At 45.5% G+C, this 15,442-nt stretch overlaps 1 protein-coding gene across 1 annotated transcript in view; it reads right to left on the reverse strand.

The window, feature by feature from the left end:
• The window catches only part of spata1 (spermatogenesis associated 1), a 47,818-nt gene that overhangs the window by 16,646 nt on the left and 15,730 nt on the right, over positions 1 to 15,442 (reverse strand). Inside the window, exons 2-3 of the mRNA XM_080196488.1 lie at positions 11,494 to 11,600; positions 8,425 to 8,542 (exon numbers count right to left, since the gene is read on the reverse strand). Of these exons, the coding sequence (XP_080052614.1) occupies positions 8,425 to 8,542; positions 11,494 to 11,600 (225 nt within the window). The remainder of the gene's footprint in view (positions 1 to 8,424; positions 8,543 to 11,493; positions 11,601 to 15,442) is intronic.

Here is a 15,442-nt window from a genome sequence, read left to right on the forward strand (position 1 = left end):
TGTCTTTCCAGGGAGAACAACCCCAGTTTAGCCAATCTCTCCTCATAGCTGAGACCCTCCATACCAGGCAACATCCTGGTAAAACCTCCTTTGCACTCTCTCCAAAGCCTCCACGTCCTTCTGGTAGTGCGGTGACCAGAACTGGACGCAGTACTCCAAATGTGGCCTAACCAACGTTCTATACAGCTGTAACATCAGACTCCAGCTTTTATACTCTAACTCACAGTCATTGTTGCAACACATATAACATTGGAGGTGTGTTTGTACAAGATTACTAGATTTATTAATTGAATTTAAGCTATGACGCAGATAGAGTGGACAGTCAAAATCTTTTTCCCAGGATAGGAATGACATAGGTACAATGTAAAAGGGAGAATGTTTAAAGGAGATGCAAGAGGCAGGATTTTTACTAAGAGGGAGGTAAGTGCCTTTATCACCCTCTGTAAAAATCCTACCTCTTACATCTCCTTTAAACTTCCCCCCCTCCCTTTTACTTGAAACATGCGTCTCCTTGTAATTGATATTTTTACCCTGGAAAAAAGACTCAGACTATTCATTCTATCCAAGTCGCTCATCATTAGTAGCTTAAATTCAATTAATAAATCTACTGTCTAAAGCTTGTCTGAGGAATCCTGGCCATGAAAATATAATCTTCCGTTAAAAGCCCATCTGGTTCACTAATGTCCTTTAGGGAAAGAAATCTGCCGTCCCTACCCAGTCTGGCAATGTGGTTGATTCTTAACTCTCCCCCTAAACAAAACCACTCAGTTCAGGGGCAATTAGGGGTGGGCAATAAATTCTGGCTCAGTCAGCAACACCTACATCAACTTTTAAAAATCCTTTATCATTTTTTGTTACTCCAAATAATAGGGTTCACGGTGTTATAATAACCCTTGCAGTGCAGAAGAAAGCCATTCGGCCCATCGAGCTAAACCCCTGACACTAAAGGACAATTTAGCTTGGCCAATAAACCTAACCCACACATCTTTGGACTGTGGGAGGAAGCCGGAGCATCCGGAGGAAACCCACACAGACACGGGGAGAATGTGCAGACTCTGCACAGACAGCGATCTGAGGCTGGAATCGAACCCAGATCCCTGGCACTGTGAGGCAGCAGTGTTAACCACCATGCCACCCTAAAGTCACAAATAGATTAAACATGCAATGACACTTAAACAGGTAACAGCAGCATATAAGGCAGAAGATTTTTTTTATTCATTCAAGATGTGGATTTCACTGGCTAACCCAGCATTAACTGTCCACCCCTAACGGCCCTTGAGAAAAGGGTTCTCTGAGGGTTGAGAAGGGGCTCGAAGGGTTGAATGGCCTCTTCCAGTTCCTATCTATCTTATGTGGTCCCCTCGAAGATTCCATGGGATCTCTCGACTAAAGTAGGTCCGGTGCTGGTGATGTCCATGATCAGACCTGGGATGCTGCTGCCATCCAGTGGCTTCTCTGAGAACTGCAGCTGTAAAGAATTCCACATTAAACTAGAGACTCAAACTGTTCATCCATTTGATGAAAATCCCCCAATGCTCTTCCCCCTGAATGGTGAGATCGGCTCCTCAGCTTTGCTGCCTGTATAATTAAGTCAGGTAATCCAGGGGAATCAGGTTTATCTGCTCTGACAGTTTCCAGGCCTGAATCATCTCCTTTTCCCAAGGGATGCCTAACCACTCAATCCCAACAGGACAGTCTTCCTGTAAGTGTCTTCCTTCAACAGAAGCCCTTGTACCCAACTAGCATTTGACTGTGTAATGACTCAGGAAGCCTGACCCAAAAGTAACATAGCTTGGACGGAGTATACAGGTATATAGGTCACTGAAAGTGGCAATGCAGGTGGAGAAGGTAGTCAAGAAGGAATACGGCATGCTTGCCTTCATTGGCCAGGGCATTGAGTTTAAAAATTGGCAAGTCATGTTGCAGCTTTATAGAACCTCAGGCCGCACTTGGAACATAGTGTTCAATTCTGGTCACCACACTACCAGAAGGATATGGAGGCTTAGGAGAGGGTACAGAAAAGATTTACCAGGATGTTGCCTGGTATGGAGGGCATTAGCTATGAGGGGAGGTTGGAGAAACTTGGTTTGGTCTCACTGGAGCGACGGAGGCTGAGCGGAGACCTGATAGAAGTCTACAAGATTATGAGAGGCATGGACAGAGTGGATAATCAGAAGCTTTCTCCCAGGGTGGAAGAGTCAATTACTAAGTTTAAGGTGTGAGGGCCAAGGTTTAAAAGGAGATGTACGAGGCAAGATTCTTTTTTAAAAGAGAGGGTGGTGGGTGCCTGGAACTCACTGCCGGGGGAGGTAGTGGAAACAGATACGATAGTGAGTTTTAAGGAGCGTCTGGACAAATACATAAATAGGATGGAAATGGAGGGATATGCTCCCTGGAAGGGTAGGGGGTTTTAGTTCAGTCGGGCAGCCTGGTCGGCGCAGGCTTGGAGGGCCGAAGGGCCTGTTCCTCTGTTGTAATTTTCTTTGCTCTTTCTTTGTTCTAAAACCATTAGTCTGACCAGCAAGTAACTTAGTTGGTTATAGAATGCAAAGTAAAATCACTAGTGTGGTAATACGCACTCTGGTCCCTGTTGGGGCTACAGCTCAGCAGGCTCAGTTCTGGACCTGCTTTATAAAAGGGTTCAGTTAATGAGTTCCAGCCATTGCCTGTTACCAGGGGGACCCATACACGATGAGCTCCATGGGGAGGTCAGTCAGTGATTCCCCACGGGGATTATCACAGACGGAACACTCCTTGCATTTCATGATGCTGAACCTGTTACTCACTGTCTGATCTTCCCTACACTGTGGCTGATCAGCTGCGGTCTGGAGCTACCTCTGTTCACAAAACCATCGACCCAGATCTGTTCAATTCTTTGCTTGACTTTCATTTGGAACATTCTGTTCTTGACTGCTACAGTTTTCCAGTAAATCTCAATACAAACTCCAGAAACCCGTACCTCTGCTTTTTGTCTTCTCTATCTTCCTGGATTCACTGAGTTTTATATGCTTTATATGCTCTGTCTGAGGCCAGAACTCTCCATTCACCTGACGAAGAGGGTGTCCCTCGAAAGCTTGAGTATATTATCAAATAAATAGGTTGGACTAAAACCTGGTGTTGTCAGACTTTTTACTGTGTTCACTGAGTTTAACAGTGTTAGATCAGGGCCTCCACCTTCTTTGCCGCTTTCTCTCGCTTCAGGTGGACACAGGCTATGCTGCTCTCCCTCCCAGGTGGCCTAGTTGCATTATTGCTAGACTATCAATCCAGAAACTCAGCTAATATTCTGGGGACCGGGGTTCGAATCCCGCCACGGCAGATAGTGGAATTTGAATTCAGTAAAAATCTCAAATTAAGGATTTACTGATGATCGTGAAACCATTGTCGGAAAAACCCATCTGATCATTGATGTCCTTCAGGGAGGAAATCTGTCATCCTTACCCGGCCTGGCCTACATGTGACTCCAGAGTCACAGCAATGTGATTTACTCCTGACTACAGGTTAGGTGGATTGGCCATGCTAAATTGTCCCTTAGTGACCAAAGACGTATAGGTTTGGGGAATTAGCAGGGTAAACGTGTGGGGTTATGGGGATAGAGCTTGGGTAAGATGCTCTGTTGGAGAGTCGATGCAGAGTCGATGGCCAAATGGCCTCCTTCTTCACCGTAGGGATTCTATGATCTTCGGAGGAGCAGAGGTGAAAATGCCAGAGCTTCAGAAATCTCACAGCATTGTGATCGCACAAACACTTAGTCATCAAGTGACTCACACTGTGTCCCGCACAAGTAGGTGAGGCTGAACAGTGCTGGCAGAGTTTACACACAATATTAACTCTAGTGACATCTCATAAACCACTAAAGACAAAAGCTCCCTCATTTGGTGCATGTCTTTACATGTCCTGGAGTTCACATTACAACTCTTAACTGATAATCTTGTCCGACATTACGCAATGCTGCAACTCACTTCTTAAAGATCTGAAACTCTCAGCAGTTACAGTTATATATAACCTATTGTTTCCCATTGTATGAGAGTGTGGAAGAAAAGAGCCTGGCTTTAAGTTAAAGGGGACAGTGCTCACTAGAGCAATTTCCACTTTAAAAATCGCTGTGCTCAGAAAGCACTTACACATCAGTGAGTCTATTCCATAATGGCCATTCTGGCAGTCCTTTCACACAGCAAGATCCCAGAAAGATCAAAGTGAATAAATTGTTTCTGATGGTTTAAAGTGGACTACAATGTTAGCAAGCATAAGGTTATCCACTTTGGCAGAAATAATAGTAGGAGGGATTATTATTTAAAAGGCGAAAAGCTGCAGCATGCTACGGTGCAGAGGGACCTGGGGGTCCTTGTGCACGAGTCGCAAAAACCCATTCTGCAGGTGATCAAGAAGGCGAATGGGATGCTGGCCTTTATAGCGAGGGGGATAGAATATAAAAGCAGGGAGATCTTGCTGCAACTGTACAGGGCACTGGTGAGGCCGCAGCTGGAGTACTGTGTGCAGTTTTGGTCGCCGCACTTGCGCAAGGATATATTGGCCTTGGAGGGAGTGCAGAGGAGGTTCACTAGGCTGATACCAGAGATGAGGGGGTTAGACTATGAAGAGAGACTAAATAGACTGGGTCTGTACTCGTTGGAGTTTAGAAGGATGAGGGGGGATCTTATAGAGACGTATAAGATAATGAAGGGGATAGATAGGGTAGAGGTAGAGAGATTCTTCCCGCTTAGAAAGGATAGCAGAACTAGAGGGCACAGCCTCAAGATAAGGGGGGGGGAGCAGTTTAGATCAGAGTTGAGGAGGAACTTCTTCACTCAAAGGGTGGTGAATCTCTGGAATTCTCTGCCCGTTGAAGTGGTGGAGGCTACCTCGCTAAATATATTTAAGTCACGGGTAGATAGGTTTCTGATAGACAAGGGAATTAAGGGTTATGGGGAGCAGGCGGGAAAGTGGAGCTGATCCACTTCAGATCAGCCATGATCTTATTGAATGGTGGGGCAGGCTCGAAGGGCTAGATGGCCTACTCCTGCTCCTATTTCTTATGTTCTTATTAGTGTCACAAGCAGGCTTACATTAACCCTGCAATGAAGTTACTGTGAAATTCCCCTGGTTGCCATAGTCTGGCACTGGTTCAGGTCAATGCACTTAACCAGCACGTCTTTCGGACTGTGGGAGGAAACCGGAGCACCCGGAGGAAACTCGCGCAGACACAGGGAGAATGTGCAAACTCCGCACAGACAGTGACCCAAGCTGGGAATCGAACCGGGATCCCTGGTGAAGCAGCAGTGCTAACCACTGTGCCGCTGATTTTGGATTATCACTGACCAGGACACTGGGGGCATCGGTGTGTGCACCAGAGAGTCAGACGGACTTTGAGGCTGATGCTGGCAGCAAAACTTCAATTGGGAGGATTTTTAAACTTTAAAAACAAACGAACGTGTTGTCGTGATCTGGAATGTGTTGCTCAGAAAACAGATCGAATATTAACTTTCAAAAAGAGAATTAGATAAATATTTATGGTGGGGTAGGGGGAGATGTACAGAAAGAGCAAGCAAATGGGATTAATTGAGTTGCTCTTTCAAAGAGCTAGCACAAGCATGATGGGCAGAATGGCCTCTTTCAGTGCTGTATGATTCAACAGGCAGAAGGTAGCCCCAACCCATCACGCAAACCAGCCTCCCATCCATTGACTCTGTCTACACTTCCTGCTGCCTTGGCAAAGCAGCCAACATAATTAAGGACCCCACACACCCTGGACATTCTCTCTTCCACCTTCTTCCATAAGGGAAAAAGATACAGAAGTCTGAGGTCACGTACCCACTGATTCAAGAACAGCTTCTTCCCTGCTGCTGTCAGACTTTTGAACGGACCTACCTCGCGTTAAGTTGATCTTTCTCTACACCCCTAGCTATGACTGTCACACTACATTCCGCACCCTCTCCTTTCCTTCTCTATGAACGGTACGCTTTATCTGTGAGGCGCGCAAGAAACAATACTTCTCACTGTACGCTAACACACGTGACAATAATAAATCAGATCAAAAAGTAACGTTACAACCAGTTTCAGGTAGTGATACAGTCTTTGGGCGGAACCCTTCAGAAGTGGCTGGTTGATGTGGGAAAGTGTGGAGATGGTTGCGGGGGGGGGGTGGGGAGAGGCAGAGATCAAGGTTTGGATTGTTACAGAGGAGCGACTGAAAGGCCGTTCCTGATGACGAACAAAGGGATCGAATTCTAGGCTTCGGCCCACAGCAGTCAAAGCTCGCGGGTGCTATTTACACAAGCTTTCCTCCTTAACAACTGTCGCCGTCGGCCCAGGTTACACGACATTTCTGAGTGACGTGATGAGATGCTTTGCAAGCGCAAGCTTTTCTTGCCTCGTTAAGATGTTAATAGCCCATTCTGTTACACAATAAGCGGCGTGTATAAAATTTTAAAGGTAAGCCTTCAGTGGGTAAGCAGCACCAGTGAGTATTTACTGCGCACAGGCCCTGAGACGTTGTTCCTGGGCCATCTGGTATCCAACAGCTACAGACAGTCAGCTGAAAGGCCGTTGACGCCACTCAAATAACCATGTTGACTTGGCCCCACATTCAGATGGGGACTGAGGGAGCTGGGGTGGTCTGGGTGGGATGAAAATTCCACCCACCATACCCTCCCCCCACCACAGCACGTTGTGTGGAGGTGACCCATCATTGGCCAGTCACAGGGTTTTCCAGTCCCGCCGCTGTCAATGCAATTTGCCGTCGCCTTCCACTGCTGGAGACCCGCGATGAGTGAGTCACCATCGGCAGGTCTGGAAGATCCCGTGGCAGAATTCCACCACCTGGACTAAATCCCCAGGTGGGGGTGGGAACAGCGGGAAAATCCCGCCCATGGATTAGAAGGGGTATTGACGTTGCCTGAGGAACATTAGCGAAGTGGTTAGGATTTTTCAAACATTTTCGACTTAGAGGTTTATAAGATGATGAGAGGGATTGATAGAGTGGATGTGCAGAGACTATTTCCTCGGGTGGGTGTAACTGTTACTGGGGGGCATAACTATAAGGTTCATGGGGAGATATAGGAGGGATGTCCGAGGTAGGAACTTTCAAACAGTTATTGGATAGGCACATGGAGCACTCCAGAATGATAGGGAGTGGGATAGCTGGATCTTGGGATTGGACATAGCTCGGCACAACATTGAGGGCCGAAGGGCCTGTACTGTGCTGTAATGTTCTATGTTCTAAACATGTACCTGGTGATGGCGATGTGGGGATGTTCCTTCTCAGATCCACAAACAGTAAGCTGAAAAATTGCAGACCGCATGGAGCAATGCAACTGGCGGGTGTCTGGAAACACGGTTGTTCAAGCCCAAACTCTGAAAAAAGACTTCCTGGTTCCTCGGTTCGCGATGAGAGGGGGCCACCAAGTCTAATGATCAGCCTGTGTTAACGGCTGCCATTTTTATTGGGGGCAACGTGCAGCAGTGCACGCCATGTGGTCGCCATCTTTGTAGGGGGCAATGTTGTCAATGAGTGGGAGGAGCTTGTTCCCCATTGTTCAGAATGGAGATAACTTGTCCATCAGGGATGAGAGAGGGGATTGATAAAGTAAAACAGAGACCAAATGCTGCCTCTTGTGGGAGAATCTAGAACAACAGGTCACAGGTATCGGTTGAGAGGTGACAGAGGGCGGTGCATTTGTGGGATTCACTACCCCTTAGCAGGGTGGAATCTGAATCGTTAAATGATTTCAAGAAGCAGATAGATATATTTCTGATTTTAAAAAAAAAGTGTGAAAGCCATATGGGGAAAGGTGGGCAGGTGGACTTGAGACCAGGGAGACACTGGCCATGATCTGATTGAAGGGTGAAGAAGCTCTAAGGGCTGGATTTGCCTACTTCTGCTCCTAATTCTTATAGACTATCCTAAAGATCTGCTGTGTGGGTGGCACAGTAGTTAGCGCTGCTGTCTTACAGCGCCAGGGACCCGGGTTTGATTCCCGGCTCCGATGACTGTCTGTGTGGAGTCTGCACCTTCTTCCCATGTCTGCGTGGGTTTCCTCCGGGTGCTCCGGTTTCCTCTCACACTCCAAAGGTCTGTAGGATAGGTGGATTGGCCAGGCTAAATTACCCGTTAGTGTCCCAAGATACATAGGTTAAGGGATAAATATGTGAGGTTACAGGGAAAGCCTAGACATGAGTATGTGCAGACCTGATGGGCTGAATGGCCTCCTTTTGCACTGGAGGGATTCTATATGAGTGTCTTTTACTAATCTCTGGCTTTTAATTTCCAGGTTAGTTTATTTAAAACTGATTTTGCCACGGATGCATTTGAAAACCCACCCACCTGGGATCACTAGTCCCACAGCACAACCGTTACGTCACCCATACATCAAGGTTAGCTCCTAAGACTTTTCCACTGTGTGGGCACAGCAACAAGTGACTCACCACGGCTAAACTCCTTCCAACACACTTTAAGAAAACAAACTTGTCGTCGAGAAGATGGGTCCCAAGCAGATCACCAATCTGTTGTCTCAGTGCTTTCAGACTCAGGTCAGGTAACACCCTGCAGGATGAAATACAACACAATCACAGCCTCCCAACTCCCCAGATATCAGTCAACGTCTCTCACTGACACTCACAAAACAAAATGTTAAAGAAACAGCAACTGCTGTTATTTATACGCCGTCCTTAATGTAATGGAACACCCTCCCGGAGTATTATCATCAAAATCCCATTATCGGCTACACAAGGAGATATTGGGTAGAATTCTCCATTTCCCCACCCCACCATGGGATCAATGGCAACCTGTAACTCTACTTGAACACCGCAGCGATCTTTATACGCCCTTCTCTGATCAGAACCTTCCACACACCTGATGAAGGTACACCGTTTCCGAAAGCTTGTGAGATAACTGTCAAATAAATTGGTTGGACTCCAACCTGGTGTTGTCAGACTTCTTACTGCGATCTCTACACAGCAGGGGAGGTGATGGCTGAGTGCTATTATCACTAGGCTAATAATCCAGAAACTCAGCTAACGTTCTGGGGACCCGAGTTCAAATCCTGCCATGCCGGATGGTGGAATTTGAATTAAAAAGTCTGTAATCAAGAGTCTACTGGTGGCCATGAAACTATTGTAGGGGAAAAACCCCATCTGGTTCACTAATGTCCTTTAGGGAAGGAAATCTGCCGTCCTTACCCGGTCTGGCCTACATGTGACTCCAGAGCCACAGCAATGTGGTTGGCTCTCAACTGCCCTTGGGCAACTAGGGATGGGTAATAAATGCTGGCCAGCCAGCGATGTCCCACGAATGAATAAAAAAAACTCTAGTGTAAATAACCAGGATCTGTAATTTTTTCTCTTTTTTTTAAGCGACTAGAGAAAACTCTTTGTAATCTTGGCCACTCTGGGATAATGGATTTGACTGTCCGAAGCAGACGATGCTTTTTATACATGCACAGCAAGATCGTACAGATCAGATAAGCACAGAGAACTATCAGTTGCAAACAAATAGCCAGTGTAGCAACACCACAGACCAGGCTGACAAATCCACGGAAATATACAACTTTAAACAGCTGTAAATTGCAAAGTTAATAATAAAAATCTTTTCAATCAGTTTCATCTTCTGCTGGGTAAAAATTGAAAAGAGCAGAGAGGTATTTGTGTTTTTACAACTTGAGAGATTGGGAATGTGTTCCTGGCGATCGAAACAAAGAACTTGTTCACATTTAGGAACACCATCAGGTTAGGTGGGGAAATGGCTCCTGATCTGTCCAAGACTGCAAGAAAGTACAAAAGGTTATGAATAAAGGGAAATTAATGGATATTGGAACAAGGGATTCAATTACTGCTAAGCCGACACTAAGCAGAATGCATTGCTGCACAGAAAGAGGCAAGGAACTACAGAAGATCGTGAATGTAGCCCAATCCATGCAAATCAGCTTCCCATCCATTGATTCTGTCGACACTTCCCGCTGCCTCGGCAAAGTAGCCAACATAATTAAGGACCCCACGCATTCTCTCTTCCACCTTCTTCCGTCGGGAAAAAGTTTGAGGTCACGCACCAACCGACTCAAGAACAGCTTCTTCCCTGCTGCTGACAGATGTTTGAATGGAACTACCTCGCATTAAACTGATCTTTCTCTACACCGTAGCTGTGAATGTAACACTACATCCTGCACTCTCTTGTTTCCTTCTCTGAACAGTATGCTTTGTCTGTATAGCGTGCAAGAAGCAATACTTTTCACTGTATGTTAATACATGTGACAATAATAAATCAAAAAACTGTAGTGAAAGGGTGAAATTGATGAGAAATTATTTTATCCATGATAGTTGATCCGCAAGCTAAATTTCCTTCAGAGAAATTGGGAGCAGTGGGCAAAACACTGGAACAACCACTCCTGAAAGTTACCGGGACTTCTGGATGGTCAGTGTCTGGACCAGACCCAGCAGCAGATCCTCCAATCACCCCCCTCCACACCACCGTTACCCCACTTCCTCCCCAAACCTCACCCTCCTTCTCACAGGGCCCATGAGTCAGCCTCATGTAGAACCCAGAGCTGGGGAACATCCCCTTCAAATACTGAGTGAGGAATTTGCAAATAGCAAAGGCAAACGCAAAACACAGAGGTCCCCCCCCCCCCCCCAACTCCTCGCACTCCACTGGCAGCAGACGTGTTGGAGCACTGCTAGGCCTCAGGCCTCGCTCCAGGTCTTTCTTCTGCTCTCACTGCACCTCCTCCCCCCAAAACAATTTAACGAGTGAGTGAGAGAGGGGGTAGGTGGGTTACACACCATGACCCACTGACAATGTCCCTGAAAGAAGCAATGATTGGATTTTTAACAACAGATGTCGGTTAGAGCACAACCCAATTTGTCCCAGCAAAACCCAAGCCTCATCACCCATCCAGAGAGATTCCTGGTATCATTTTACTGTAAATATCCAATCCAGATACATGGCTTCCCCAGTGTTTACTGTTAGTACCCACCAGATAGCGGACTGACAGGTTCTTGTAATGTTAATTTAAAATGTGTGTGAGAGAGTTGTGTGTGTAGGTGTGTGTGTGTGTGTGGTGGGGAGGGAGAGTGGGGATGTGTGAGTGAGAGAAATGTGTGTGAGACAAAGGATGTGTGTGTGTGGGACAGAAGGATGAGCGTGTATCTGTGTGAGAGACAAAAGGTGAATGTGCATATGAAAGGGAAGTGAGTGTGAGTGAGAGGGGGATGAATATATATGTGTGTGTGTGTGTGTGTGTGAGAAAGAGACATGAGAGAGGGAGGGGAGAGAGTGTGTGTTTGGCTCTCTCCCAGTCTCAGAGTTCTCATTCACCCTCACGCCCACACACCAACAGGCGCTCTCTGCTTTCTGTTTGGAATTCATGTTTAATATTGGGCCAAACCCCACCTTCCTGAGAAAAATTGAAATGTGCCTCCCCGCTCAGGGAGTTTGGACAAGCTTGGATGATTAGGCTGTGAAGGAGCATCGAGAGAAATGGATTTGACAGTAGCCCTTACCTGACAAAGCCAGCAGAGATGAACTTGCTGATGGCGTGGTTAGAAACTGTATTTAATTTACTGTTCCACAGTTCAGCTGGGACGTAGAAGACATGAAGCTCCAAGACCTGAAAACAGTTTATAAAGTGAGGACTGTGAATACAAAACAGCCAACAATGTAATTACATCTGAACACAATCAATAGCCCAGTAACTGGAGTAACAAAGGATGTTGAATGTATTCACTGGAGGCGGACAAGCTAATCACAGTTACAAAAATAAACAGCTATAATGGTTTGAAAATCACTGCTGGGATTACACTGCTGTAGCAGCCAGTCTATTTAACTGCAGCGCTATTAATGGAGAGTTGTAAAAGTATTGACATTAATAACATGCTGTACCACGTAACCACTGTGCAAAACTCTGAGACAAAATCTCTAATTGAAGTTCCCAAGCATCTTAAAAAGAGAACAAAAGTGTAGATGGCACAAAATTTTGAAATACTCACAATCACGAGGCACCAATATTTTATATTATCTTAAATTAAAGACTGAATGAGCATTTGGCAAGTTCTGTAACATGTCTAAATGCAATGGTGTGCAGTAAACATAGGTGTGGCCAATATCCAGTGACATAGTCAATAAACCCAGGCCCTATGGTACACTTGAATTAAAACAAAAGCTTTGGACTCGAAACATCAGCTCTCTTCTCTCCTTACAGATGCTTTCAGACCTGCTGAGATTTTCCAGCATTTTCTCTTTTGGTTTCAGATTCCAGCATCCGCAGTAATTTGCTTTTTTTTTAACACTTGAAATTTAAACTGGATGTTGTGTCTTTTGCATGTGTTAGTACACCCACTAATCCAGCCTTCTCAAAGACATTCCAAGAAAACATTTGGTTAGATGAAGTCACGACTGAATAATTGAATTGTTTTATTTGACAGTCGCCAAGGGGATAGACACTGGTCATGAGTCTCCCTCAGATTGTGGTAGAGACAGGGTTACTGAACATTGTTCAGGCAGAGGTAGATAGGTTCGTGATGAACAAGGAGGGTAAAAGGATACAGAGGGGGGTTGTGAGGAAGGAAAGAGGCACTGAGGTCACAATCAGAACAGCCATGATAGTAGTTAGTGACTGATGGAACAGACTTGAGGGGCCGAATGGCCTACTCCTGCTCCTACTTCATATAAAGGGTACAGGATATTGGCTGGAATTTTCCGACGGCATACACCCTGCCCCCAGAATGGAGAATCTGGCACTCAGCCAAATCTCCATTCACTGCAGCCGGACTGGAGAATCCCAGCCACAGGCAAGGTCGGAGAATTCCAGCTATAATCACACTTGTTTCATCAATTCAATCAGCAAAGCATGGCTATCGGACACTAAACTTCTAAATAGATATTGGGAATGAAACTCTGATATTTTTCGGTATTCCACAGAAAGGATTTGGAAATGAGATTTTTACCCCTTTATTAAAAGGAAAGTCTGAGACAATGGCACAAAAGCAGAGGCTGTTAAAAATGCCAATAAACTGGAGTTTAAACTTGTTTCTTAACGACACAGTGCAGATCCAACAACACTCAAGAAGCTCAACACCATCCAGGACAAAGCAGCCCCACTTGATTGGCACCACATCCACAAACGCCCACTCCCTCCACCACCGACGCTCAGTAGCAGCAGTGCGTACCATCTACAAGATGCACTGCAGCAACTCACCAAGGCTCCTTTGACATTTACAGTGCCACAGCAGATTGCCTAGTGTGTTTTAGTTAAAGTACCGTTTTCCAAAGTTTCCTAGAAAAGTAGTTGGAATTGTGGGCAGGGATTCCAACATATTGCTAAAATAAAACGCCAGAACAGAGAACATTACAGCGCAGTACAGGCCCTTCGGCCCTCGATGTTGCGCTGACCAGTGGAACCAATCTAATGACCCTCTAACCTAAACTATTCCAATGTTATCCATATGCCTATCCACTGACCATTTGAACGCCCTTAAAGTTGGCGAGTCCACAACTGCTGCAGGCAGGGCATTCCACACCCTTACTACCCTCTGAGTAAAGAGGGTAGTAAATACCAGGGTCATAAATACAGCTGCAATAGTGTCGCAGTCTCACCAGAGTTTGAAAGCTGTGGTTTCAAATCTTGACCCAGACGGAGACTTCACCACAAACTCTTCGTCCAGCTCTGCGCTGAGAGAGCTCACCAGTGTCGGAGGTGCTGTTGCTTGAGATGATAAGCTGCAACCTCATCCACACTCGTGTCAAACGGTCCCGTGACTCTGTTCCTGAACAGCAGTGGAATTTTGCGAGTATCCTGGTCGATATTTATCCCTCAGCCAACATTTGGAACAAATGGCGAGATTATTTTGCTCACTGATGTTTGTGGGATCTTGCTGTGTGAAACTGGCCACTGCATTTCCACATTATAACATGTAATACTAATGTTTTTAAAATCTCACGGGATCCAGGGTGACATATCTAAATGGATACAAAATTGGCTTCTTGATAGAAGCCAGAGGGCGGTTGTAGAGAGTTGTTTTTCAAACTGGAGGCCTGTGACCAGCGGTGTGCCTCAGGGATCAGTGCTGGGCCCACTGTTATTTGTCATTCATAATAATGATTTGGATGAGAATGTAGGGGGTGTGGTTAGTAAATTTGCAGATGACACCAAGATTGGTGGCACAGTGGACAGTGAAGAACGTTATCTCGGATTACAAACGGGATCTTGATCAATTGGGCCAGTGGGCTGACAAGTGGCAGATGGAGTTTAATTTAGACAAATGCGAGGTGATACATTTTGGTAGGTTGAAACAGGGCAGGACTTAGTCAGTTAGTAGTAGGGTGTTGGGAAGAGTTACAGAACAAAGCGATCCTTGAAAGTGGAGTGACAGGTGGATAGAGTGGTGAAGAAGGCATTCGGCATGCTTGGTTTCATCGGTCAGAACATTGAATACAGGAGTTGGGACGTCTTGTTGAAGTTGTACAAGGCATTGGTAAGGTCACACTTGGAATACCGTGTGCAATTCTCATCACCCTATTATAGAAAGCATATTATTAAACTAGAAAGACTGCAGAAAAGATTTTCTACAATGCTACCGAGACTTGATGGATTGAGTTATAGGAGAGGCTGAATAGGCTGGGACTTTTTTCCCTTATAGTCCTCTATAAGGTCACCCTATAAGGCTGAAGGGTGAGCTTATAAAGGCCTATAAAATAATGAGGGGCATAAACAAGGCAGATAGTCAATATAATTTCCCAAAGGTAGGGGAGTCTAAAACCAGAGGGCATAGGTTTAAGGTGAGAGGGGAGAGATACAAAAGTGTCCAGAGGGGCAGTTTTTTCACATAGAGGGTGGTGAGTGTCTGGAACAAGCTGTCAGAGATAGTTGTATAGATGGGTACAATTTTGTCTTTTAAAAAGCATTTAGATAGTTATATGGGTACAATGGGTATAGAGAGATATGGGCCAAATGTGGACAATTGGAATTAGCTTAGGGGTTTTAAAAAGACCTGTTTCCATGCTGTAAACCTCTATGACTCTAAATGGTTTCAAAGTATTTTGGCACATTGAGAGATTGTTAAAGGAACTAGATAAATACATGGCCCTCCTCTTTGTGGGTGAAAGTGTGGACTGACATTCTGGTTTTTAGCAAGGCCAGCAGTGGGAAGCTATCAACAACTACTTATATTCATAACACCAACGGATAGAGATACAAAATTGTGCCATTCGGCCCATCAAATCTGCCCCGCCATTCAATCATGGCTGATAAGATTCTCATCCCCATTCTCCTCCCTACTCCCCGTAACTTTTAAAGCAAACACCCCAAGATGTTTCAATGGGAGCAATTATGAAATAAAGAGCTGGGTGCTGTGAGGTCAGAGAGTCGAAGGGGAGGGTCCTAGCGCATTTTGTGCTAATCTTCATTTTGTTATGCTTTGTAGATTCCAGGTCAGATTCTCCACATTCCCAGGA

This window comes from Carcharhinus amblyrhynchos, chromosome 9, assembly GCF_965287045.1.
Source record: "Carcharhinus amblyrhynchos chromosome 9, sCarAmb.v2.hapA, whole genome shotgun sequence".
Lineage (NCBI taxonomy): Eukaryota > Metazoa > Chordata > Chondrichthyes > Carcharhiniformes > Carcharhinidae > Carcharhinus > Carcharhinus amblyrhynchos.